Genomic DNA, 27,956 nt, shown 5'->3' with positions numbered 1-27,956 from the left:
TACTGGCGAATAGTGCGCTGATTGTTAGGTGTGTGTAAAGTGTGAGTTGCGTCTGGTGAGTGTTAGGTGTGTGTTTGGTGAGTATCCAGTGAATGGTGAGTGTCTGATGAGGGCTGTATCAAATGAGTGGAGAGTGATACATGTGAGTTTCTGGTGGGTGGTATCAGGTGACTGGTGAGGGTATGGTGAGAGTGCTTAGTGATACATCATCAGCTTTATTACAAAGTACTGCTGTACATAATGTCGCTAGCAAACATAGTACATTATGTAACACGTGTGTTAACACAGTTCGGAAAACTTAATTTTGTAATTTCCAACATAGTACAATATGAAACGGTCGCTGCATTAGTGACATTTATCGAACATCAAAAATCCACAGCCACGCTACTGCTCAAAGGAGCATTTCTGTTCTTCAGAGTTTGTCTTATTTAACTCATGGACTTGAACAGACAGATGAGGCAGCTTGCCAGTGTTAGGCTGCCCAAGGCTCTCAGCTGCATGCCATCTGATTTTGATGATGGTCCCTCTGTGAACAAGTACGGCTGGTCCTGCAGGCATAAGGACAAACCATATGCAAGTACATTAATGTTGGTGTGTTATATATACGTATTGATCCTGGAGTGATTCAGCTGCATTTTAAACTAAATAAATACAAATCCTCATATAAACTATACATGTTAGGATTCGGACACAAGCTCTCCCTCATGTTCACTTGGCTATTGAACAATGTCTGTGATGTTGCATTGTAGTTGTGTCCTTGTGAAGGGCATCGAGAATAATTTGTTGGAGACAAAAATGTATTTAAAAATGCTTTTTAAAACAACACGCTTTAATGAAATGTACCGTACGAGTAATGGCAGAACTCCACGACTTCAGGAAGTGGGCCCGCAGCTTGTGATTTACAGCCAACGTGAGTTGAGCGTGGACAATTAGACCAGTAAAAAAGATTGTTTAAAAATATACTTTTTTCATTTTTAATGACAGAATATCGTATTGTCATCAGTTTGACATACCTATACCAAGTTTGCAGCCGATACAACATTGGGAAGACGGTTGAAATTGAGTTACAAGATTTGAGGATACGACAACAGACAGTGAGTTAAATAAAAGCGTGTAAATTGTTTAAAAATATATTTTTCATTTTAATGATAGAATATAGTCTCGTCATCAGAATGACATAAGTATACCAAGTTTGTAGTCGATAGCACATTGGGAAGTGGGTAAAAATTTAGTAACAAGATTTTTATTAAAATAATAAAAGCGTGTAAATCGGGTACCAGACCATGAACCCACGTGCTCATAGTCACCGCCAGGGGGCAGTCATCGTTGCGATTTGCCACTTTCACTTTTATGAGTTCGGAACACCGATCAACAGTTACAGTTCTTAGTAGCTTCACATGTGTTCATAATCACGACTGCCTTAGCTCACACTTGAAGGTGCAGTATACTTAATCCCGTTGATTTAGTGCAATGTATCACCTTTGTAGGGCATTTCAGCTTTTTCCTGCTTGGTGTAAAGTCGTTGTACGTTTGCTTCTTACCCACGGGCTCCAGCTGAATAACAGGACGATAATCACAATATATTTTAGTTTGTTCCATCACACCAAACAGTACAGGTATTGTAATGTTATAGTACTTATAAGAACACGTACATATAAGCATGTAATGTACACAGAACGTGTATGTTTCATGAGCAAAATGTATTGTGGTGTGTTGTGTCTGCCATGGTAAGATGGTTTAGTTTTGAACTACAGTAAACTCACCATGTTGTTCCAAACAGCAATGGCCATCTCGGCCTGCCCCTTCTCGCTGAAATGGAAGCAATCCCTGGAGAAGTAGCTGAGGTCTGGTTCATTGAGCTGTCATTGGAGGAGAGTGCAGGGGTTACGCAGTGCTGTCAAGAGGACATCCGTGCATAGATCGAGTGCTTGCCCATTGCATGATGTTCACAAGGAGTTGGTGAAAGTGAATGTGACCCTTGGGCACCAACCTCGTCCAGTGGAAGGAAGGTGTTTCGGAAGAAGGGCTGCAGAACGACGGTGAAGTCATCGCGGTTGGAGTACTTGCCGCTGGCAATGAGGTTGCTGGTTTTTGTCTGCAAAGGCACAGTGACATCACAGTTCACCAATGCCGTATTACGTGTTTTAAGGGCACCAACAGATTCCGGGCCTTAATGTGCCCCGTACTCATATTCTTGGTTCTTTCGGTAAAGTCACGCAGATAGAAAACAAAAAATAATAAAAAATAAAAAGAAATTGAAAATAATAAAAGCAAAAAAAAAAACACAATAAAAATAAATTGAAAATAATAAAAGCAAAAACAGCACAATCAAAAATAAATATAGTACCTGGTACTCCCTGTTGACGATGACCATTTCTTCTAGCTCCTTAGAATATTCTCCGGGATTGATGAAACATGGGCAAAGTAACCTGTGTGATAAAACAAATATATATCGTTGAATAGTTTTCATAATGTTTACTTCAATACAAAAATACAAATGAATACATCGAAAGTTTGTTTCCCCTAAAATAAATAGTGCAATGCAGTGTATGCCATTCTTTATTTTGATAGACATCGGGTAAAATAAGATGATTCTTCCTGTTTGTAAATACGATGGTTGATATAATAAGAAAAATACATGTCAGGATTATTAAAATCATCAACTACTGGCACTAGCCAGTATCGGATGATTTATATTTCCAAAGGAAAATAAATTGGACCTCCGGGGAGGGCAGTAAACACAGGCACAGAACAGAATTACTGAATTCGCTATCATGATCGAGATCCATGTGCAGATAGCCCGTGGGTGTCCACTGCACATTTCGAATTCCCTATACGAACTGGAAATTCGCCAAAATAATTGGACCATTTGGAGTGGTGTTATGCAGAAGGAACACTTGATTATTTCAGTTTCAAATGTATGTCGTGTGGACCTCGGATTCTTGGAGCAGCCGTAAGCACTGGACACGAGTCTCCGCAGCCCTTTGATCTCCAGCATCTCCACCAAGTTCACAAACACCCTCGGCACCTGTGCACACACGCCGCTTTATTCGTGACCCATGATTCTGGTGACATCGTTGCTCAATGTCACGCCACGGTAGTTTACCGTGAAGGACTACTGAGAGGTTTTTCATTTTTTAAATGCCGTTAAATGGATTGTAGTTACATTGAGGACCACATCTTACGGTGACAAATGTTCAGTAAAAACTCAAGCAAACAAAATGTAACGTAGAATTGTATTTGTTCACTTTAATATCCCGACTTGTAAGTGTGTGCAGATACCCGAGCCTGAACCAAATGGTGCTTGCGTTGTTACGGAAAACGTGTGCACAGTAGCGAATACTGCAATAGCAACGTCCATAATCAAATTCAGCCATGATCAGTCGACTGTTGGAGAAAGGCATCCTCAAGCCCACACCCATCTGCTTTCGGCAAATTAGTTGCTTTTTATCTTCTTGGTTCTTTCGGTAAAGTCACGTAGAAGGAAAATAATAAAATAATAAAAAATAATAAAATAATTCTCACGACGTTTCGGCCACAACGCAAGCAGCCGTCTTCAGGTGGAGAACAGGTCTGTCGAGAAGGCATTCAGACTCTGTTCTCAGATTCTGCCTTCTCGACAGACCTGTTCTCCACCTGAAGACGGCTGCTTGCGTTGTGGCCGAAACGTCGTGAGAATTATTTTATTATGTTTTATTTTTATTATTTTCCTTCTACGTGACTTTACCGAAAGAACCAAGAAGATGAATCCCTGCAGTCACGAAAGCTTTACATATAAATTTAGTTGCTTTTCATGATCACGTTCAGTTTTCCAATACACTCTCAGCTGCCCTCATAATAATTTCTCAGGATGTCTACTCTGATGTGTTTTACAGTTGTATTCTTAGAGAATTTGTACATTACCTTTTGTTTCTGTCATACGTATCTTGAGCCAAACTTTGCAGCCTTCTTTATTTAGGTTTAAAATCACGATTTGTTGTTATCATGATTGTATATTTGTCAAATCTGAGACAGTTAATACTTTCTCCATTTGTCTGTGCTTTTATATTTCAATCCAAATTTTCGAAAAATATAACTTCAAATGTCGCCGTGAATAACTTTGGTGAGAGCTGATCTCCTCGGCCGACTCACCTTCTGGTTATATGTTTCGTTCATTCATGAAGTCTTCGTATAACTATTATATTATTGTAACTAGCTTTAGATACTTTCTATTTTAAAAATGTAGGTCTCGGTTTGTGAGAGCTTGGATTTTTTTATAAGCTAGACATGGAATAGATATTAATTAGTATTTTCCATAACCTGACACTATGTCATCAATGCTAACAGACCTTTCCTAAAATCCAGATTGTCCGTTATTCTGCTCCCAATTGTTACTACAGTATATATATGCATGTGCAAGACAGCTGTAAAATACAAACATGGTAATTTTGGCTGCATTATGGAATGTGAATCTGCCGTTCCAAGGAACTTGGTGATATACCTTTTCATACAGAATGTCCAGGGCTGCAGAGATGTGATTTACAAACTTGTCAGCTGAACTTTCTCCCTGTTGGAACAAATATTAGATTTAGGGTCACTGAAAAGTAATTTTCAATGTACACCACTGTCAAATAATAACTATATTCCCATTACATGATTGTAAAATTACAACTATAATCATTCACGTAACTTTCATTTTCACATGTTTATTGGGATTACCTTTGCATCAATTCGCCTGTAAATGTAGCTACATTTACAGTGTCTGGAGAAGCAGTTATAAATGTCATATAAATAGGAGTTGTATTGTAAAAATGTGTGAAAATATATAACTACATCACAATGAATTGTCAAATGGCAAAGGTAGTAAGCACATTGCTGTGGAGTGGATAACTCTTGCCAAATGTTTTAGAAAGCGGACCTAAGTAGGAGTGTGTCACATGAGCACTTTCAATCAGGCGGGCAGATACATTTTAAAGTTTAGAGGTTTCATGACAGGGGTGCAGGCAGCAGAGGCTGAGCTGCAGCGGAACCTGGCGTGAAATTGAAATAATTCGATTGGGATTGCATAAAGCAGTCACGACCCCCTGCTGGTAGACTAATGCCCACGTGCAGGCTGGTACTGAGCTACATGGACAGCTGCGATCAGGGCATCCTGTCGGCAAAAAAAAAATATGCACTCTGACATGTTTTGTTCTATTATGGGCACAATATAAATGCAAGGATTAATGATTACCTTGCTGAGGCAGTACTGGCACAAGTCGTTCCCACCGATGAAGATCGTCACCAGCTTCCAGTCATTGTTGAAGTTAATATTCTGATTATCGGTGAACACACAAAACATCAACAGTAGGCAGCATTACTCTTCACTTGCTTTGAACGTAAGCAATTAATACATCAATTCAAGTATGATAACACGCCATCATCGGCAAAAAGTTGAGATGGAAGTGGGGATTATGGCACTGATAAAATTCAAATAAGTTAAATTTAACAGAAATGTTTTTAGTCTGGTCTTAAAAACACCGAATGCCACGGCTGATTTGACTTCAGGTGGTGAAGACTGTTCCAGACCATTTCCTACACAGCAGATGAGCGTGGATTCCGCGATGGTACGTATGGGTTGATGGCATGGCTCAGCTAAGTTGGTTGACCAGTTCTCTTTGCGATAAAACAAAGGACCTCGGACTGTGCAGCTTTGCAGCTGCTACAGCAGAAACACAGACACACTCACGTTGTCACTGCTCATGCGAGTCACCAGTTCTTGTGCTTGCCCAGTGAGGTTTCTGCCGTGGCAGAACGTGCAAGGATCAATACAATGTCACGGGCGGTGAAACTACAGCAACGGTTCCACACATACACATCTTAAATAAGCCTTTAAATGTTATTTTCTCCACAATGAAAGCAATTTTTTGCGAAGCATTTTTTTGTGTGAATAGCTTTGAAAATCGGTATGCATTAAGAGGGGTTTAACAATTGACAGCCTGCTGCTTATGTATGTATTTAGCACTTCTTCCACAATGTTGGTGGAAGGATTAAAACATCCACCGGTAGGGCTGGCAAGTATGGTTACGAATAATTGCTCCCACCCAGTGCCGGATTAAGCTAGTGCGGGGCCTGTGGCATATGTTATAAAGGGGCCTTAAATAAAAAAAAAACATAAATATTAAAACACAAATGTTTAACTTGCACAGTAAAGTAATTGTATTTTTTAATTTGCTATACAGCCAGATAATACGACAAATCGCTAACCTTAAACACCCAGTCGTTCGTAAAAGTTGAAGGTGGTATAGTACTATAGTAACAGAGCAAGTGCAGAATCACTGAACCGGAATTGATAGCTTGAAAGCATTTAGCGCGGGGTCCTTCAAAGTGCGGGGCCCGTAGCTACATATGTAGCTACTTTTGCTCCTAGGGTAATCCGGCACTGTTCCCACCTCCAACTACGGATGATGAATACTCTTTGGTTCTTTCGGTAAAGTCACGTAGTTAGAAATAAAATACTACATTTTTTCGGTAAGGTCACATAAAATATTCTATTTTATCTCTAACTACGTGACTTTACCGAAATAACCAAAGAGTATGGATTCCCGCAGTCACGAAAGCTTCACATCAAGTACGGCTGATGAATCTCAACCCACGGGATAATGTCGTTTAAGCTCTGACTAATGATTGCAGGCGCATTCCCCGGGTCGCGAGGTGGCGATCGCGAGGTGTGGGATGAGTCACCGTGCACGCGCTCCCGGCACGGCGACGTTAAACCGCGCGTTCGGAGAGTCCTTGCTGCCGATGCCCTCCGAGAAGCCGTACAGATTGGGGTTGAACTTCTTCAGGATGTCTGTGTCGGCGTGAGAGGACAGCAAAGAGTGTGACAGGGCATCGTCAGGTGATGGATCTCTGAACGAGCAACAGTCTGCACCCTCATTCCACCCGCACCTCTGATTGTGCAGCACGGTTGACTATGTGCGGTGCGAAAGAAGTTCAGCATACACGCACACGTATAATTGAAATTTTATCTTTGGCTGTCAAAGTGCTCCATTTCAAATGGTGAGCAAGTTGTGGAAATTACATATTACTTTGGCAGGGACAACTTTAGAGATGGATAATTCAAATCGGCTTGTGTGCAGGAGCTTAATGGACGGAGTTGCAGTATTGCGAGACAGTGAGAGATGGTGACATAATGGGGAGACCTTTCGTCCAGCGGCTCATCATGATTACAGCAGGGTCCAGTCTGTTCGTACGACAACCACAGCTGCATTCCCCATGAAGTGAAACTCATGTTACTGGTAGGAACCTCCTGGTTACACCAGCCCACAGGGGATTATTGTGTCCGTCCGTCGTGCATCGAAAATGGGAGGGGTGGGGCTGGGTGGAGAGGGGAGGGTGGGGAGGGGCTGGGTGGGGAGGGTGGGAAGGGGCTTGGTGGGGAGGGTGGAGAGGGGCTGGGTGGGGAGGGTGGGGCTGGGTGGGGCTGAGTGGGGAGGGGCTGGGTGGGGAGGGTGGGGCTGGGTGGGGGGTGGGAGGGGTGGGGCTGGGTGGGGAGGGGCTGGTCACCTCGTGGTGCTCTTATAAAACTCAACGTTTAACCTACTCACGCTGGCTTGTGCCCGCCGTCACAATCGGGCATATTTGCGGAATACACCAAGCCGCCGTTGACCCTGGACATTGACCGAGCAACCCAACGTTCCTACCAGCTCCCTCCGCAGGAATGTGTTTTCAAACCCAGATTCAACCCCCCCACCCGATCAGCATTGTGTATGGAACGCATCGCTAACATCCCTGCTTGGCCGGATGTGGTGCAAATTATATTGCGCGGAAGAATCGCGGCGTTACTCACTTGCAAGAGTCGTGACCGTGTTGAGAGTTTCATCTCCTCCAACACTGTGTGAGGGAAAAATAAAAAAATGATGAAAGATGACCGACCTTCGTCGGCAGGCATAATTCATAATCGTGGTAATGTTCAGTGGTGCGCAGTGATTCCCTTCGTGGCCCAACTCACCTCCAAGAAACCCCTCTCCACTGGCTGGTAACGTTGCTAAAATAGTCGGCCCTGGCTCCATTGGCAGCCTGTGGACAATTATCACAGAGAACTGCGTTAAATCGGATGGGAGGGAGTAACCCCAATGCTCACACAGACTGTTACTTGTCGAGTACATGTCAATTGCATGTTCCTTCCCTCACGAGCTCTGCCAACAATGAAACGGCAGAGCCTTTGATCAACCGACTAGATTGGGTGTCATATACAAAGCGATCGTTGCTTATCACCAAAATGTGGCAGACTGAGGAATGTCGAATGGCAATCTTAAGCGTGTGATTCGTGGCACGCAATATGCGTGATTGTGCCTTAGCATCGAGATAAAAAAATGATACGGAAGCACTTCGGCAAACAGTCTTAAGACATTGGTTTTGCCGAATTGCCCTGAGATGCATGGAAACCTTCGACAACTTGCTGTGTGTGCCCAACTTAGAAAGTGAAGGCACCGTGTTAAAGTACAGTGCTGAAAAGTGTTGCTGACTTGCATAGCATTTACTGATGCACGGGCACGGCTTTTAGTTCAAAAGATGCATTTAAAATTCAGAAGGCAGGCGTACCGCTGTCAGCTTAATGTGCACCATGAGCGATTCACGACCAAATATGTTTGAAGCCGTGCCGTCGGGAATTGTGTCGTCCCCTTACCGTCAGTGAGTCGCCGAGCGCCGCAATGACCTTGATGTCTGCTGGCCTCAGGGTGTGCACTGGATGAGGATTGAGGGTTGGAAGCAGAGACAGCACTCGAATCAAGAATCTCTTCCGTCACCAACCAAAATCGAAGTTGATTTACATCAGGGCGAGCACAGGCGTTGCGTGTGATCTGCCATCTCACCAGAAGTGGGGACGGTGCTTGATGGAGTTGTATCGGTGCAGGAGAAATCACTTCCCCAGTTCTGCAATGAGAGAAGAGTCATTCCTGAAGATAGAGTCTTTAACATGTGCATTTTTAAGTTTCAAAATAAGCCAAAGACAGACTTTTGTAAGCATGATATAACCACAAAGCACTTTATCTATTTGAGAAAATATATTGTGATGAAATAATATTATAAAAATATAAGTTTTATTTCACATATGGGGAGTTAAACGATTAGTCTTGATGTCATATCTCACCTTTTTCTTGTAACTGTAGTCGCTGTTCTTGTAAGTATATAGGTATGGTTCTTTCTGCAAAAATCAATATTCGCTGTCTATTAATTTTCAACACACTGTTGCAATAATGAAAGGCAATGACAGTGGCATGAGATGTGGATGTATGTGGTGGTGGTGGTGGTGTTATCGTACCTCTGTGGGACAGCGGATGGGCAGGTCAGCCACAAAGTCCTGATCGATGGTTTTCTTTCCCACAGGTTCCAGCTGCAAACCAGCAAGTAAGGTCACATTTGCCTTAAATCATCATCTCACCATTCTTTAACATCAGCTATTCTTGTGGGTAAGGCAATGTGCTATATTTTTCCAACAGAGTTGACTTGAGGTTGAGACAGGTCAGATGCATTTTAGGTTTGCAATGCACATGGGCGTTGCAAACTAAGTTGCAAATGGTGTTGTTTTGGAAGACTTTCAACCGAAACAGGTGTTATCTGATTCTTTCTGTTTATGATTTCACAAAATAAGATAAGCACAACACCTATAGGTTGAGTACTACTTTGCCTCAAATAGAGGCGAGTGATTAGATAACGGGTTTTCAATCCTTTATTGTCTCATAAACAAATGACATAAACAACAAAAATGTGTTAGTAACCATGAAACATCCACGTCTCACAAACACGAAAGGTCATTTCATCTATCGCACAGCCGCAGTAGATTACCAGCCTCGAGGTCACAGTGCCGTCGTACCATGTTATTCCAGAGGGCCTTGGCAGACAGGGCATGGGCCTTCTCACCAAAGTGGAAGCAGTCCGGAGAAAAGAACGAAGAGTCTGGTTTCCCTTGCTGCACACCAGCAAGGCACGTGCCAAACAAAGAGGGTCAACAGCACACAACTGATCACCTTGTCCCTGCACGCTGTTCACCACCTTCGCAGGCGTCTGATGAAACAACCCCAGCATGGATTTGCCGATTGTTGTTGTTGTTGCGATTCGGGGGCAAGGATTCAATTCAAGGATGCATTGTGTTTTGTGTATCGGTTTTTACCAACTTGTATTGTTTCTCAGTCTTTTGTTTAATTTGTACAGATTTGTTTGCTCAATTCACCGAACCGGAACGTTAGCATGTTATTTACATAAATCGTACAAAATGTCAATCTCACTCATGTTTCGATGCATGTGTTGTAAGTGTAAGATTTAATATTAATATGACGAATACATGCCTTCATACATGCCTATGACAAAACATCTGTTGCGATATAATATAACTTATTTAGATTATGGACACATAGAGGTATGTTTTTTGTCTGTGACCGAAGAACATTGACAGTGGAAGGTGTGTGCTGTGCAGGTGGGCGATGCGTAATGGTTGTCAAACTGTGCTACAAATTCGGATACCCGAGTTCAATTCCCGGCCACGATTAACATCAATGATCACATTTCCCAAACTGTCCTGAGTATCCCTTTGGTTGATTCTGCCTTACATGAGTAGCCGGTGTGGTGTGATACACATCAGCCTCGCGGAGACAAAGTCTAATGGGCATGGTAGCAGCCACGCCATCTTCCCGTGTGCTGTTCGAGCCTTAATAGGTGTTCCCAAGGAGCACTTGCTGCTGAAGGCTACACAGGGAGGAGCATATATGTCATTGTACTGTGCTGGTGACTGCGCTGACCGAATTAATGGGCATGGTGAGGTTGCGCAGGAAGGGCTGCAGCACCACCGTGAAGTCATCCCTCGTGTCGTAGCGCCCGCTCTCGATCAGCTCCTGCTGTCGTTGCTGCATGAGGAAGACAGAGCGCACGCCAGCAGCTTGTCATGATCTGTGTCAGTGTCATCATCATCATTATCGCCATTGATGTTACTAATCATAATCATCATTGTTGATGCCTTCAACATCATCATCTTCATCTTATTTCATGAGCAAGAAAGTACATCTATAAACGACGCAAGTCTTACAACCGAGTGCCACAATTCTAAACACAGGTCTAAAACCACATCGATAATTACATGCTTGCATTTTGAATGTTATGAACCAGTACTGTTACAGCATATATCTAATGGCAACCAAACTCATTCACCAGCGTTTAAATGATGTCATCAGTGTAAATTCAACAATGTAACCCTTTTGGCCGGTTTCCTAAAATACCTTAAGTGAAAATTCTGCTTTACACTCATGTATACAGCATCGTAAATTAAGGTAAACATTTACCTTATGTTTATGCAATTAGTTACTGGGACTTGGGTTTTCGTATAGATGTATTAGTGAATGAATTTAACTATCTCTAGTGACAGTCCAGTATTTAAATCTCTTTGCGCATTGGAACAAAGTTAGATCGTGACTTTTACGAGCCAGTTGTATATCGTGAACCCCAGCGAATTGCAGAGCTGTAATGTGTGCACAATATTTAACCAGCGGGAGGATGTCATTGTGTAAGCTGTAAAACTGTTGCCACTGTTGTGTCCAGCAAACTATTAGTTTAATACTCGCATTGAGAAAAAGAAAACATGGGAGAATTTTCTATTTGCATTGAGCGGTACATTCTTCTTTGTGTGCAGCTTAGTATTTTAGCTGTGTGAGGATTTGCGGACGTGTGCGTTTTTAATAGTTCAAGTTCATTTATTAGGCATAGCCCTGTGAGCCATTTGGCTCTTGAATCGGGTGCAACCGCAACAAACAGTCACTTTAAGATGTTTTCTTGTTCATGTTTTTGGTTTTTATGTGCAAACAGAAAATCCAAGAAAAGACAGCAAAAATTGCAGAAAAAGCACCATACACCAACACTGTGTGCAAAAATCCCAGTGGGATGCAAGTCAAACAACAACAACCACAAGACAACTTAGATTAAGGCCATCAGTCTAACTCTGTACTACAACAAACAAACATGGCCAAACTGAAAAACTTTTCGAAAATCACCAAAATAAAGCCATAAAAGCAATGAAACAGTGATCATAGGAACTGTGACCGAATTTTCACAATAAACGACGAAAACAACATGTATTACCAAACTCTGCAGCCATAGCTGGCTGCATGAGTCACTCCACAACAGCAGGAGCATCAGTCGGAGTGTCAACAATCATTTGACTTGTGCGACAACTTGAGCGCTGACATATGTGTGTTCATGAATGTGTTTGCCGTGGATTTTGGAGACTCTGCAGCAGTACCTGGTATGCCCGGTTGAGTGTGATGAGGTAGTCGAGCTCGCTGGAGCCGTCGGAGAGATCCACCACGCAGTCACACAGCTCCCTGCGGGGGCACGTTCACCCTGAGCCTCGCTTGGGAGTCGCGGCGCCGTACAGCAAGCACACATTCTCCAACCGCAAGCCCTCTTTGTGACACTTTGAAGCTCTTATTACAATTGTCGTCATAAACAAACGTGCAAGGGTGTTTCAAACGGTCACAGAGCAGTACACGTTCCTGTTGGCGGTCTTGAGCAAGTTGTGAAAAATTCCACATTCTTTCGGCATAAAACGCGTTGGGGGTTTGGTTTGGTTCTTGTCTGCCATGTATCAATGGTGTCTCCCCACGCACCTGAGGATGATTCGGGGGCAATCGTTGTCCTCGTCATTATACAGCCCTCGCAGGGGCTCGATGTACAGCATCTCCATGAGGTTCACGAATGCCCGGGGCACCTGCAGCACACACAGTGAGAGATTTCCACGCTGCCCTACACTTCTGGACGTTGGACGTGTAACATGGCGACGGCTTAGAGAGGCCATCATCCAGCAGCGGATTGATCATGGCTGTTGCTGATGGATTGTGACGTGGCCTAGTAGTAGTGCAGTGTTCTTCATTGCAAGGCCCGCGAGGGCACTGGTGGGCCCCTTGTGGCCTTTAGTGTGACCCCGGACGTGCAGCCGCTGAAAATACACAAGTCGTGAAAACCACCCCTTGTAGGCGGTGTGGCGGCCCTCACACCGATGTCTTACCGGCGGAAGTGGCACCTCTCTGAAAATTAGTGAAGAACACCGTGGTCGTGTGTTCGTCGCCCGCCCTAACAATTCTTACTGTGGGTGTAATGACCACGGTGAGACTACATGCTGTCTGCTTCCCAGTGGACGCTGAGGATCTCCCGACGTCATTCGCAAGACTAGACCATTGTGTGCCAGCATCAGTCTGAATTTTCAGAGTAAAAAATGTACCCGCAAATGACTCAATTTGGAATATGCATCGCATTCATCGCCCCCTACTGGCAGAATCACCCCCCAGGTTACTCTTGCAATTGAGACTAACGTTGACTCTTGGTTCTCACCCAGATAAATAAAAATAAACTTTAATCTTAACGATGGGGTGCCAGTGTGAGCTCCGTACCTCTGCATGCAGGATGTCGAGGGCTTCGCTGATGTACGTTATGTAGTTGTCGGCGGAGTGGTAGGGCTGTTGACATCCACACAATGTAGGTGTCCAGATCAGTGTCACGTTTTAAATGTAAACATTAGATTTTTGTGTTTAGATTGATTCACGTGTTTTCGTGTAAATGGAGCAAACCTTGTTTGAGCAGTATCCGCAGAGGTCATTTCCACCAATGAACAATGTAATGACCTTCCAGTCATTATTGAAATCTATTTTCTGCAGAAAACAGCAAAACAATAGTAAAATTATAAACTGCCAACTTAAGCATGTAATGTTCTATGGCCTTTTGAAATTACTTCAATGTTACAGTAGTTGCATTTGGAGCCATTAGTAATGGATATACAGTCGTTTCATTTCGGCAAAAGGCAAGGTCACTGTCAGCATGGTGTGCTCCGTTTCATACCTTATCTTTTTTCATGATGTCCACAAGCTTACGGATCTGCTTTGGCATATCGCTGCAAAAAGAATGAACACAAGCAATTAATGGTTTTAATACTTTTCTCTATATATACCCAATTTGTATGGAAATATGTAAAGTATAACAAGCAAATAATTTTCAATGCATGTACCTAAGAAAATGTAGATTATTTTACATGTGCCTCATCTGCCAACCATGTTTTAAGTAGTGGTAGACTCTTGCCATGATTTGGGATGTCATTTAAGTGCTGCTCAATTACACGCAAATATTTATTTTGATTAAATTATTGTACTCTGTTGTATTTGATTGCTTTAATAATTTTGTTGACTCAAGTCACTCTCACAAATGAAACTATCCTGGCCTCTTGTTCTCAAATGGTTATACAGCACATATGTAGTGACATCGCGGGATGTCACTGTGTAACAGAGGTCTCAACCGGGTACCCGATACCCGTACCCTACCCGATACCCGGCTACCCGTACCCGGCCGGGTACGGGTATGAGTAGCCGTTTGCGACCCTGGTGCGGCCGGGTACGGGTACGGGTAGGCCGTGAGTCACTGGTGAGTAGCCGTTTGTTACTCATTTCGGGTAGGGTACGGATACGGGTAGGTAACGGCTACCCGTACCCGGCTGGGTACGGGTACGGGTACCCATTTGCGACCCTGGTGCGGCCGGGTACGGGTACAGGTAAGGAATCAAGACTCGTTTGCGACCTCTGCTGTGTAATGCCGGCCCTAGAGAGGCACGGCGTGCGGTGTAGCGACATTGCGGACACCACTTGGATGTGGGTGCAGTACCGGCCCTAGAGGGGCTCAGTGAGCGCTGAGTGATAGCGCTGGATGGCATCACGCTCGGCGTGCAATGCCAGCCCTAGAGGATCCGGTGTGAGAGTGCTGGCCATAGGGAAGGGGTTACTGGAGGCGTGCACTCTGGTTGACCCAAGAGGACACGTGACCGGTTAAGTCTACAAGGGGGCCCGAAGTGGGAGCTGGGGGTGGTCACGTGGTCCGGGTCGAGATCCTGCTAAAGGGTTCTGGAAGGTGGTCGTGGCCAGGGGCGGAGCCGGCCACGCCGCAGAGGATATAAGCCGGGTCCCGCAGAGGGACCAGCGCTGTTGTTCATCCTGAAGAAACCTTCGTCTATGTTCTACGTCCTACAGAGTCTCCAACATGTGGACCTGGACCCAAGCTGTGGTCCGGTCCGTTGTAGCTATTCACGGTGTAATTAGTGTAGTTAGCCTGGTGGTCACCACCATAGGTTGTTATTCTGTTAAGGGACAGTTAACCCGTGTGTTGGTGTTAATAAATGTGTTGCCTCCAAAGAGTGCGTCTGCGACTCAGTTGAACCTACTACACACAGAACCCTCACGAGAGGGTTAATTACGTCACAGTGAGATCTCGTCAAGGAGAGGCCATGGTAAGGAGCTGCCTACTCTGCTTTTGCGCCCGGGACACCCTGGTTGAGGAAGGATTGCGGGTGATTCTCATCGCCGATGCCCGTGGAGAAACCCGTCAGGTTCGTGTTAAAGTGACGCAGGATGTCTTGGGAAGAGAGCAAATAAAACGACATCGATTACAGGGATAAAACAGTAGCAGTATTTTTCTTCTCAGAAAGGTATACTGGAAGCATTAATTTTCAACGCATAAACGAATACCATGAAAAGTGTATCGTAAAAAAAATAATGTCAAAACTGAGCCATCGTGCTTACGTACTCGGAAGGGTTGTCACTTTGGAAATGTCATCTTTTCCACCAACGCTGCGAACAAAATTACAATCACCGACATTGTTGCGCGCAAACATGTGTGCTTCAACGACAAATCGCGCCGCGTGTCGATGATCTGCGCGGGTGTGCGGTGCTGCTCATTGCTCGTGGTCGTCACGTGGTGGTGCGTCGTGGGTGTGCATCCTTGGTTTTGGAGATGACCCTGCCCTACCTCCAGGTGAGCCCCCGGTACTGAATGATCACCTCCAGCAGGTTGTCAGCCCCTGCCCCATTGCCAGCCTGGAAAACGCACCCTCGGTTAGCGGCGCAAGAGCATTTTACATGCCTCCGTAAAAACGCATGTCGTGTTTTAACGGTGCACCTATGGGACTGAGTGATCGGATGACGTCATCACGCTTCAGAATCAGAATATTTATGCTGGAGGAATCCGATGAGCTGTAAAGCTTTTTTTCACAGATGTTCAGTTGGGGCGGGTCAAAACGTTACAACAACGAAACATACGAAAATACTATAGGGAATGCAAAGTATAGGAAAGGTAAACAAATCACTGAATAAAAATATATACAAATAAAACTAAACTCGTTTTCATCTTACCAGGTAGAACCCACTGAGGTGTTAACTTGTTTTTTTTTAGAAGCGACCTGACCACAAATGATAGCTCAGCAAAGTGGCTTGTTATTCACGATAAAAAAACAACTGTTCGCCCATCAGCTTCAGCCTACGGCAGTCGTACAAGGGGTGGACATGAAGCTTTCGTTTAAAGGGTTCAGCTTTGAACTCACCGTCAGAGAGTCTCCAACAGCGCCGATGACCTTGATGTCAGCCGGTCTGAGTGCGTGAACTGTGTGGCGAGGAAAGTTTTGTGAATTATTAAATGCAAATAGCTTCAAATGGAGCACATCTCGCTCGCTCCCTTTGCCAGCTGCTTGATTGTATATTCAAATCGGAAATCATTGGATACCCGCACGTGGCATTGGAAACGTTCCTCGTGTGTGGAATTTAGGTGGCATTTAGTAAGTGCTCTTAGTACCTGATTTCGGAACGCTTGTGGAAGGAGATGTATCCTTGCAAGTGATTTCACTTCCATAGTTTGGCTGAAAGTAAGAATTGAAACAAGAGTACATTTAACATGTATGCGTTACTGCAACGCACGTGTGTGTAAGCGATGGTTTGTGGGGGTATGCGGGGTGTGGGGGGGGGCACCTTGGGGGGTGAGGTGGGCTCAGGGGGGGGGCGGGGGGATGGAAGGCACTGCGGGGTAACTGTAGTTGCTGTTCTTGTACGTTCGCAGATATGGTTGTGCCTACAGGGTAGGGGGGACAGGTTTGGGTCGAAATAGGAGAGTGTAACGTATTATGGCACGACATCTGGGTGCAAAGCAAATATACGTAGGCAAAAAACAAGTTTAGGGTTTTAAAATCATCTAATTTCATTTAGCTCAATGTGCGCGTTACAAAAATACAGCTTTTTTTTATGTGGAATTGTGTTTTGTAGTCGCATCGTACCACGCTGGGGCAATTGATCGTGATGTTGGCCGCGAAGTCTTGAAAAGTGCTTTTGCTTCCAACTGGTTCGAGCTGGAAGAGAGAATATGCACACACCGCTTTCACATAGGATACAGACCAATACATCAGAATCAGAGTTTCCCGGCGATGACCAGGGCAACCCGTGACACAGCCACAAGACTGCTGTCAGCAATGTTGTTTGTGCATTTCTCACACTTAAGAAAAAACTCACCATGCCGTTCCACAGTGCCTTGGCAGACATGGCGTGCGCCTTCTCTGAAAAGTGAAAGCAGTCCGGTGCAAAGTAGGTTTCGTCCGCAAGTCCTCCCTGAACAACAAGCAAGGGAGGTCCAAGGTGATCACTGTGTCGTGTGGCTGAATTACGTTTTCTAATCACTGAACTATGCAATCAAGTTGCTGCTTCGGTAAACTTACAATGTAAACAGTTAACATTTCTCACAATTTCGATTTAAAGCTTTCGTGACTGCAGGGATTCATCTTCTTGGTTCTTTCGGTAAAGTCACGTAGAAGGGAAATAATAAAATAATAAAAATAAAATAATAAAATAAAATGCTCACGACGTTTCGGCCACAACACAAGCAGCCGTCCTCTGTTGTGAGAATTTAATTTTATTATGTTTTATTATTTTATTATTTCCCTTCTACGTGACTTTACCGAAAGAACCAAGACGATTTCTCACAATGTTAGGGATTTATACGTTTCCGTAAAGAAAAGTGAGCCACATCGTTTGGGCTACGTGTCATTGAAGCGTGATTCCTTTCCAACCGTCTTGCAGTGTTTAAAGTGGCACCATTTTAAAGTGCCTCTGCTTGCTGAAAGGCCTACCTCTGTGACTGGCATGGTGACGTCATGAAAGAAAGGCTGCAGCACGACTGTGAAGTCCTCCGTTGTGTCGTAGCGCTGTGTAGCCACCAGCTGCTTGTTGTAATCCTGTTCACGGAAGAGATGGCACACACGAGGTCATGTGGGGCACTTGGCAACACAGTGGTCGAGGTGACCGGGTGGCTCAGAGGTCAGAGCACTGAGCTGGTACCGCTAAATTCCTGGGTTCGAATCCAGACAGGAGCTTGTGATTAAAGTGAACTCTCAATGTGTACGTAGTTGATGGTCTCAGCTTAGTCACCGATGACTGTGCAAAAGAACTCAATGAATGGACATTTGGTCCTGCACTTAATTTGGTTAAAATCCAGAATATATTTCTTTGACCCTCATGTGATGAAGATTACTCCTACTTCGTTAAATGGATCTCAGATGTAGTTATTTGACGAAAGGTTGTTACTGGGGAGAGCACAACTGGGGAAAATATTTCTTGAAAGTTAAACAATATATAACAAACGACAATGCCACGGCACTGGGTGAAATTTCGATTTTATTGTACATACATCTCGATTCATTCGTTATCTTTAGCAATTAAGGCCATGGAGATTTAGTTTTCGTTGAGTTTTTAAAATCCTTTGAACAACAAAAAGCAATGCCTAGTTCATCATGTTCTTAGCTGGGAGTCTCTGAGGCCCTCTAGGAGAAATATGCATACCTGGTAAGCCCTGTTTGCTTTGGTCACCACTGCCAAGTCATCTGGGTTTGTGGGGTCCACGATGCATCCACACAGAATGCTGGGGAATTAAGAATGAAATGAAAAAAAAATTATGAAAAAAATGAAGATGCTCTCTGTTAATCAGTGGCAACTGATGCAATGATTACTTATCACTCGTCAACAACTCTGAATATAAATACATTTCAATTAAATCGTTACAAAGCGCTTTTTTCATTAACATGAAGCATGTTGTGTTACATCCTATATTCGACGAGTGACCACTTTAAGATTAGAAGTAATCTTGACTTAAAACTTTCGTGACTGCAGGAATTCATATTCTATGGTTCTTTCGGTAAAGTAACATAGATAGAAAAAATAATAACAATAAAACAATAAAAGTAAAGTGAATACAAATATCACGACGTTTCAATCACAACACAAGCGGTCCCCATCTTTCCTACTGATGAGGGTCGCTTGTGTTGTGATATTTTTTATTCACTTTATTATTTTATTGTTATTACTTTTTCTATCTATGTGACTTTACCGAAAGAACTATAGAATATTAGAAGTAATCATCATACATACTCTTTGGTTCTTTCGGCAATGTCACGTAGGTATAAAATAAAATAAATTAAATCACGACGTTTCGGGCGCAACACAAGCGTCCGTCATCAGGTGGGACAACCACAGCAAGAAACAACTGCTGACGTGGGCTAAATGGCTGCTGTAACAAGAGGCTATAGAGGTAAGAGGAGGGGGGGGGGGGGAACCTCATGAGCTGTTTGGGGCACTTGTTTTCGTCCTCGTGGAGTTTCCGAAGCGGCTCGATGTACAGAATCTCCACCAAGTTCACAAAGGCCCTGGGTACCTGAACGACCAGGGAAAGTGCACTCAAAGGGGATGTCTCTTTTTTACGGAGTGTGGATGAAAAACACTGATGTCAATTTAAACTGTAATGATGAGTCCAGGTAAAGTGCATCGATACCTCTTTGTGGAGCATATCCAACGCAGTCTGTATGTAGTTAATGTAGCGTTCGGGCGAGTGCTTTATCTGGAGGGTGAATAACGTAGAGATCACAGTGGAGGGAATTAATATGGTTTGCAAGTAAGCATGTAAATAGTACCTTGAACTTGAGTTTAACGGCCTCTTTGTTGCCATGTCCCATACTCCCAATTTTGAACATCTTTTAAAAATGGGAGATGCAGTGTGGTGTTTTCAGGGCCATGGTGTATGGAGGAGTGTCGTGGTGTGTGCAGGGTCATGGTGTATGTAGGGTCATCTTTGTGCAGGGTAATGGTGTGTGCAGGGCCATGTGTCTGCAAGGTCATGGTGTATGTAGGGCCATGGTGTGTGCAGGGTCATCTTTGTGCAGGGTCATGGTGAATGGATAATGGTGTGTTCAGGGTCATGGGGTGTGTAGAGTAATGTGTGTACAGAATTGTTCGCACCTGATCTTCACAGTAGCTGCACACATCATTTGCTCCGATGAAGAGAGTGATGAGCTTCCAATCATCTTGAAAATTTATCCCCTGAAAGTGTTTAAAAATGCATGTATACATTAAATGTATTTTGCAGAACAAAATAGGAAATACATTAGTGTGAAAAACACATTTAAAGAATTGCTTGTAAGGATATTTTTTATGATCTTACCGAGGTATTTTTCAATAATTCGATAAGTTTCTCGACTTGAGATGGGATATCCCTGTGGGTGGGCATTGGAAACAAGCACCACTCACTTTACATCAATCACCACAGTCATCATGATGTGAGAGCATTGGTGCGTACTACCTGTTATGACAGGGATCAACAACAGGGATATCAATTAAGTAAATGGAACAATGGCTGAAAATTGTGGACATAATCGTGGAGACGTATGCTTGGAATTACATCGCGAGATAGGAAGGGAAACACATGGTTAAGAGTACAAGTTAGAGACATTAAACTGACTTTTGCGAAAAATAAGTGGACTTGGGCAGAACGTATCGTTTTCACAACGGAGTGGCAGGCAAAGGAAGCGAGGCGCCTTCCGACAAGGTGGAGCAAATTACTTCACATCACGCGAATTCCATCGCATGATCGTGAGCGATGGCGACGGCTTTGGGGTGAGGCTTTTATCCAGCAGTGTATCGATGATGGCGGATGACGGTGCTTGGTAAGAGAGCGCTGGGCACGGTGAGTGAGCTGAGTGGAGAGGGAATGAATGCATGAGGGGTTTCTCTTACGCGGCGATGGCGCCCGGCACCGCCTGGTTGAGGAACCTCTGATCATTCCCGACGCCACTGGAGAACCCCTTCAGGTTGGGGTTGAAGACGCGCAGGATATCTGAGGATGGACACACAGTTGTTCATCGCCGTTCATTCACTCGATTTACGGCGCTGGGATTTCATTGGGGTGCTTAACGTTTTTTCTTCTTCATATAATGACCGCACAATTGGTCACGTTTGCATTGCGGAGGAGTGAAATCTGCCCTTACTTGGGAGCGTAGTGACATTGTTGATGTCTTCATCACCTCCGATACTACAGGGAGGACAGAACAAAAACACACATTCAGCGAAGGTGCACAGCGTGGCTTTATTGAAATTGAACGGAAGCCAGGGTTAATGATTTGCGGTGGCGATATGCAGAGACCTCCACGCCAGGCCTCTGTATGTCTGTAGCACGTCGAGCACGTCTCCGGGCACCGAACCTGCGCCGTTTGCAGCCTGGCAGACACCGCATTACGTGCACATCACACGCATCACAACGATATGTGAGTCACATGACCCACAGCTCACCCCTCCAGTCCCTGCCTGGCTTTTTATTTTATATTTTGCAGGGACAAGTGCCGTTGCGAGCACCTACGATGGCCCGGCCCGGTCAGGACGGCCAGGATTCCGCAAGGACATAGCCCACTTGTCACCCAGGCAACCGGGGAGCACAGACAATAGAGGCATTTCTTGACATATTAACTCGAGCAACAATGACAGCACCACACCTGGCCTCCCCAGTGTGCTGGTGTTTACACATTGTGTCAGTAATCATTTAATGGCGAGTTGAGCTGTGGGAGGCACGGTTTAGGTCCCGATAGTATTAGCCACCGATAGGTGCGCCACACGTGCCGCATGCTACTGTCTTGGACACACAAAACGTGGAGCAAAAACCTTTGTAGGTTTGGTATGAGAAGCACAAATTGATTAACCAGTTTGAAAGCACAGATACCACTGTTTTTAGAGGTTGATTCATAGTGACTGCTGACAAGTAAATGTGAATTATTGCTGTATAACCGTTTTTACGCTTTGTTAAATTTCCTAATAGTATTTGTATTATAAACTAAGTGTGCAGCATGCTAAATTAGCCTTGTCAGCAGATTCATATGTGATACATATCAATGATAATTATATATTATCATAATAAAATGTTGTTTTATTTCATATAGCATAATTTATGAATGCTGAGATAATTGCATTATACAGCACCAGTGGTTGTTTTATTGGGAGACCAGGTCCCACCATAGTCTTGTGGAATTTCCACAACTGGGCCCAAGGACACCAATGGAAGATGAACGCCATGCCAAGCTCATTTTGAGCGGAGGAGATTGCTGCCTCTCAAAAAAATGTAATAGCGCAATACGTTAGGGGTTCATCTGCAAGGTGCAAATGCTTTCAGGTGTGATAAAAAATTAACCCGTAAAAACAAAGTTTTTCACTATAAATCCTTTATATGCGTGGCGGCTAGAGTCCTCTCGTCCTCTGGCTTGAGATGGCTGCCACCTATGAGTCAGATGATTGCCTGCCACCATTAAACAATTGGTAATTAAATATAATTATTTTTTTTCTAAAAAGTGTAAAATTTTGAAAAAAATTTTCACGAAATTAAATTGTCACGCACAACGAGTCTGTGTGCAAAATATCAACTCGATTGGATCACGGGAAGTGGGTTAAAAAACGACCGAAAGATTTGCACGGTCGTAAGCGCGCAAGCAAGCAAGCAAGTGAACTTAATATAAAGGATTTAAAAATAAAGGTGGTTCAGAGGCGTGTTCCAGGAGAAGTGTCGCCATCACTCGCAGCTCGTCCCATACCGTGAGTGAGTCGCCAAGAGCCGCCACCACTTTAATGTCGCCTGGGCGCAGGCTGTGCACTGCGGAAGGGAGGTGACCGACAGTTATTGTTCAACAGCTGCATTGACGCTTAATCTAATCTAATGGGCAATATTGCTGTTTTTCTCAAAAACCATGCCCCGCCCGGTTCAAATCTTATCTTTGTCACCTTGGCTAGAGGCTGAACTCCAAGGAATCGGAGTCGTAAACTGTTTGTGGTTCCCCTGATCAGACCATAATTTAATATTATATATTATTCCCGTCACAGATGTCAACGCTTAATAACGTGTAGTTCAATTCCATTTGAAACATGCACCTGACCAGCTATGGCAATATTTAACGTTTCTTCACTTTTATAAATAAACAGAACTCTCAGGAATAATTACGAATAATTGTTAACAGAAAACCTAATTATTGTTACGTAAGACCAGGGCTGCCCACAACCTAAGCCCGCAGGCCAAATGCAGCCCACCAACTCATTGAATCCAACCCACGTGTTCACTCTGATCGATACAAACTAAAATGCCCACCATGTGTTGTTTTTATTGTACGATGGCTAATAGTGTGGTACCCCAGAAAAGTTGGGAACAGGCTCCAGAGGATATCTACCGTGGACAGGCTCTTGCGCAGGAGCTTGATGGAAGAGGGTCACATCACAAGACCACGAGGAATGGGAACGGCAAGGGGAGGCCTTCATCCAGCAGTGGATAGATTATAGTTGATGATGATGACTTATGTTACAACGAATGTGTGCAATAATAACGTGAATAATATTGGCAAGTATGCAGGTTATACAGTTTATGTATTGCCGTGAAGTGTAAATCATGGGGATTGTTTTGATCATACTTCACCAAGTTGGTGAGTTTGGGCTCGTAAAGGGGGCCGCCCAGCTGCCCAGGCCTGCTTCAGATATTGCTTTCCACTGATGTGGCAAATAGCTGGGAATTCAATTCAATTGGTCTTGTTCATAATGCAATTGGCGAACCACTGCGCCGCCGCTCCATACAAATCCATCAGTTGTGGTGGTGGGCAGCCGACAGTAGTGTAGCAAAACGAATCGTTGTACTGTACTTCTATGCTCTAGCGTCTATGCTCCCCGCCTTCACCAACCTGTCCTGACCATCGTGGTGAAGTATGGTCAAGTACCCCCCACAACCTACACGGAGTGAAGAGGCTCTCATCCGGCAGAGGATTGGCAAATTGCTGCACATTATACAACGAAAGTTGTACAATGTAATTGTTTATTATGTAGTATCTGTGGTTTCGTGGCTCTCGTGTTAGTGCAAAGAGTTTGGTCATCCCTGCGGCAGACGGTCATGTGTGTGTATGTGTGTTGACGTTCTTTCGCACCGTACGTAGCCAACCGTTCTTATCGGGGGCGCGTCATAACGGGATACACGGCGTGTCTGCATATTGATGGTGAACTCGTGGTGTGTCGTCAAATCACATACCTGATGTGGGAACGGTGTTCGAGGGGGCGATATCCGTGCATGGGACGACACTCCCCCACACCTGCGAATTTGACAATCGTGGCATCAGTTTCAAGCAACCCACAGAGAAGCGCAATCGTGATAAAAATAAGAATTATTTTTCTAAACTCTTTTTTGAAACACGCTTTAATGAAATGTACTAGTAATGGAAGAACTCCACGACTCCAGGAAGTGGCCCCCGAAGCTTGCCATAACGTAACGGACCGTGGCCAATTACAGCCAACGTCAGTTGACCGTGGACAATTAGACCCAAGCCGAAACTTAACATATAAAGAAGATTGTTACAATTTTATTTATTTATTTTTAATGATAGAATATAGTATTGTCACCAGTATGACATAAGTATACCAAGTTTGCAGTCGATACCACACTGGGAAGTGGGTTAAAATTGAGTTACAAGATTTGAGAATACAACAACAACAGAGTGAGTTAAATAAAATCGTGTAATTCTTTGCTAGCTGTGCGCCGTATTGTCCCTTGAGAGTCAACTTGAGTGCCCCCCCCCCACCCCTGCGACTCTGTGTGTGCCAAGTTCGGCCGTCCTTTGAGAACCGCACGTAACTGATAAGCGGGGTGGACGGACCTTGCATTTGAAGCGTCTCTTATCGCCTCTCACGGCCAGGTGTGTGTACAAACAAAGACACACATTCACCCGAAAATCCACAAACAGACTGTTGGGGCAAGTGCTGCTAGCGATTAGCACCGACTAAGGCCGGCACGGCACATCGAGGCGGTGGGTGGCCAGCACCCCGCCCGACCGCCTTTGTTTTCCCTAGTGGCGAAGTTTACACAGCACCAGGTACTGCACTCATTTGAGGCTGAGTCTACCTAGGGGAGACCTCCTCATGCCACTCCCCAACCCCCCTCCCACCCACCCGATTGATGTAGTTTAACACGTAGGTTTTTTTTTGGGTTAGATCGCGTTAATGATGTACTTATTCAATTTGAACTTATATACGTGTTTGTGTGACTTGTTTACCTTCCCTATACTTTGAACTTCTATCGTTTTTCACTGTTTGTTGTTGTAACTTTCTGACACGCCCCTACTGGACATATGTGAAAAGAGCTTTATAGCTCATCGGATTTCTCCAGGACAACAAAGAAAGATTCTCAAATAAAATAAAATAAAGGTTCTGTACGTGCGTGTGACCGAGGGTTTGGGGTGTGGGTTGGGGGAATATCCACGCCGGGAGCCCAAGCTGATAAACCATTTCAAGTGAGGTAACAATACCCCAAACATCAACATGATCACAATGACAAAGTACTGTTTGTTTCTACGTCGTACGCGACAATTATAGTTTTCTCAGTAATCTGCTCAGGTGGTTTCAATTGCGTCTTTAAAAATGCGATGTTTCGGTAACATGTTTAAGCAGAATAAAGCCGTAAAAATGTCGTTATTAAACTGCATTATGTGAAACAAAAAAAAGTATTTCAATACAACACTGTATATGTCAACAATGATAATAAACTAGTCACCTGATTGTGTAAGTCAGCGTTCATTCAAAATGTTGCAGTGAAAAAGCAATAGCAGCAACCTCGCACATAAAGGCCTTTACAACACACGTTTTTATTTGTCCCTATTGCGTTCGAATGAAACCACATCTCAAGATGCTGCAACATTTTATTTCACGGAGAAAGAGGCAGAGGAAAAAAAATACATTGTAAAGGTCTTGAGCCTGGAGTTGAACAGGGGGCAGGGTGCCAACAGCGTGGAGAAAGTCTCGTTTGCTAAAGTCGAGAGTTGTGTCGAGGGGAGTAAAAGTGAGATGAGAGGAGAGAGAAACACGGTAGGTGAAGTACTCCGGGAGGGGAGAGATGGGCAGGGAGGGTAAAGTCCACGGAAGATGTTGAAGACTGTGAGCGCAATCTTACTAATTGACCTTGTCGGGGTGGTGGTGTGTTCACGACACATTTATACTTACGCGACCTAAGCCAATAAACGTTATCATGATTATTGTGGATGGGGTGATGTATTCTCGCTTACAAATGCAGGTGGAAAGCCGGGCAGTGGCGTTTTGGATCACCTGGAGTTGCAGATGGAGGATTTTGGAATAACGCAGAGATCGAGAGTGGCAATATTTAGCTAGAGGAATTTAGGATTGATCCCAGATGAGATCACATCAAGGCAAGATGTGTGATTGGACAGGGAATTGAAATCGTGGAGTTAATGACAACATAGAGCTGGGTGTCATCAGTATATGAATGGTGATCAATATTAAAAACCGGAGATGATTTTACCCAGATGAAGGAGGTTGAGAGTATGAAGCTGATGATGAGGTGATGTACAACAGGGGCTTCTGATGGTAGGACAGCCCTTGAGGGGTAAGTGCGGAACGAGGAGGGAAGTGTGCTGTAAATCTCTACATTGTTATGGAGGTGATATTCAGGAGGATGGAATGGTCTGTGGTGTCCAAAGCAGCAGTAATATCTAGGAAAGTGATGCATGGTCTGAAGACAGGTCATTTACCACGTAGATGACTTCGACATGGAATTCATCTATGAACTTAGGAATAGAAGATTAATTGCCCAAGTCTTCTACTGAAGTGAAACAAACACTGGTCACGAACAAGCTCGTCATGATGCTTAGGTGCACAGGAAACAGCACTATCATGAGTTGAATATGAAAGTTCGTGCTCTCGACTTACCCGTGGGTTCTTGGTGGGTTTGTTGTTGAGATCGTACCATTTTCCTGTGAACAAAACAAACAACTCCAGTTCAGTCGTTGTATCAATAAAACACAGAAAAATAATCTTACGGTGAAAAAAATGTCACTTTATATATTTGTACCTGCTGAAAGCAATGCCTGCCCCAAAACGATAACTATGAGGGCGACAACGCCGCGCTGTGGGACGAGATGCATGGTTGGGTCCGCAGTGATTAATCCACTCGGTCGTCGCCTTTTAAAGCATCTCACAGACAGAGTTTATTCATGGCATGTAGAGTGGTGCGCAAGCCATAGGCTGACATATCGCAGGTAGATTTAACAGCCTCCCCACCACACCTGCTTTTACTATCTAAATTGATCCATAAAGCTATCCACGGTCCTAATCTATATAGTGCAAGTGTAAAAGAGCTGAAGATAAGCCGTGTCCATCAACACCTTTATTGTCTGAATTGTCAGGTCATGAACTAGTAAAAATCCTGAGTGTGCAATATTCTTATAGGTTTGAACTGCCATTTTAATTTTAAAGGCATTCTGTTATTCGTATGTGTGTAAAAGATATGATATTAGAACAACAAAGGTGTTGGAATAATTGCTACTCTGGATTATTTAGGAATTAAAGAGAGGCAAAATGATTGCCTGTGCAGGTGTGGCAGAATGGTGGTCAAGAGATTTGACTTGTTTGCTTGCAAGTCCAAAGTTACTGGTTTATCTTTGAACATGACCTTCTGGTAAAGCGCAAATGAGCTGAATAGGATATTTCCGTTGGTCTTTGTCTACGTTTTTTTATTTTTTAGAACAAATATCGTCACGGCTTGTCACACCACATACGGAATGCAGCTCTATGAATGCCCATCATGTTTGGAAATATTACAAGTCCACATAACTGCTGTGGCACTGTGAACTTCACTACCGTCACACGAAGTATAAACCGCCAGCAAAGCAGCAGCAGTTGGCAGGAGCAGCTTGAGGTGTTGAAGAGACCACGTGCTGGAAGTATAGTCACACGTGGGAAACTACAGAAAATGAGCCACCATCAGAAATCACATCCCTGCACAATCACTTAACCTATATCACGGGACCT

At 44.0% G+C, this 27,956-nt stretch overlaps 1 protein-coding gene across 1 annotated transcript; it reads right to left on the bottom strand.

Moving 5' to 3' along the window:
• Nucleotides 1-361: 361 nt before the first annotated feature.
• Nucleotides 362-27,070, bottom strand: LOC144933330 (phospholipase B1, membrane-associated-like). The gene is given in 45 exon segments (XM_078858013.1): nucleotides 362-548; nucleotides 1,480-1,554; nucleotides 1,764-1,859; nucleotides 1,991-2,095; nucleotides 2,348-2,429; nucleotides 2,934-3,028; nucleotides 4,481-4,546; nucleotides 5,213-5,293; nucleotides 5,708-5,759; nucleotides 6,703-6,811; nucleotides 7,811-7,854; nucleotides 7,973-8,040; nucleotides 8,651-8,709; nucleotides 8,838-8,898; nucleotides 9,116-9,169; nucleotides 9,287-9,358; nucleotides 9,839-9,934; nucleotides 10,761-10,865; nucleotides 12,251-12,332; nucleotides 12,618-12,718; nucleotides 13,398-13,463; nucleotides 13,575-13,655; nucleotides 13,843-13,894; nucleotides 15,291-15,399; nucleotides 15,571-15,614; nucleotides 15,793-15,860; nucleotides 16,364-16,422; nucleotides 16,612-16,675; nucleotides 16,785-16,814; nucleotides 16,816-16,884; nucleotides 17,087-17,158; nucleotides 17,319-17,414; nucleotides 17,933-18,037; nucleotides 18,642-18,720; nucleotides 19,412-19,509; nucleotides 19,627-19,692; nucleotides 20,091-20,171; nucleotides 20,293-20,344; nucleotides 20,865-20,964; nucleotides 21,116-21,159; nucleotides 21,271-21,344; nucleotides 22,703-22,761; nucleotides 24,172-24,232; nucleotides 26,856-26,899; nucleotides 26,998-27,070. Coding segments are annotated over 45 exon segments (3,369 nt in total). The 3' UTR covers nucleotides 362-428.
• Nucleotides 27,071-27,956: the final 886 nt, after the last annotated feature.

The sequence above is a fragment of the Lampetra fluviatilis genome, chromosome 7 (genome assembly GCF_964198595.1).
Source record: "Lampetra fluviatilis chromosome 7, kcLamFluv1.1, whole genome shotgun sequence".
In the NCBI taxonomy this organism is placed as follows: domain Eukaryota; kingdom Metazoa; phylum Chordata; class Hyperoartia; order Petromyzontiformes; family Petromyzontidae; genus Lampetra; species Lampetra fluviatilis.
The sequence above is the reverse complement of the archived record's forward strand: the minus strand, read 5'-3'. Positions and strand labels throughout refer to the sequence as shown.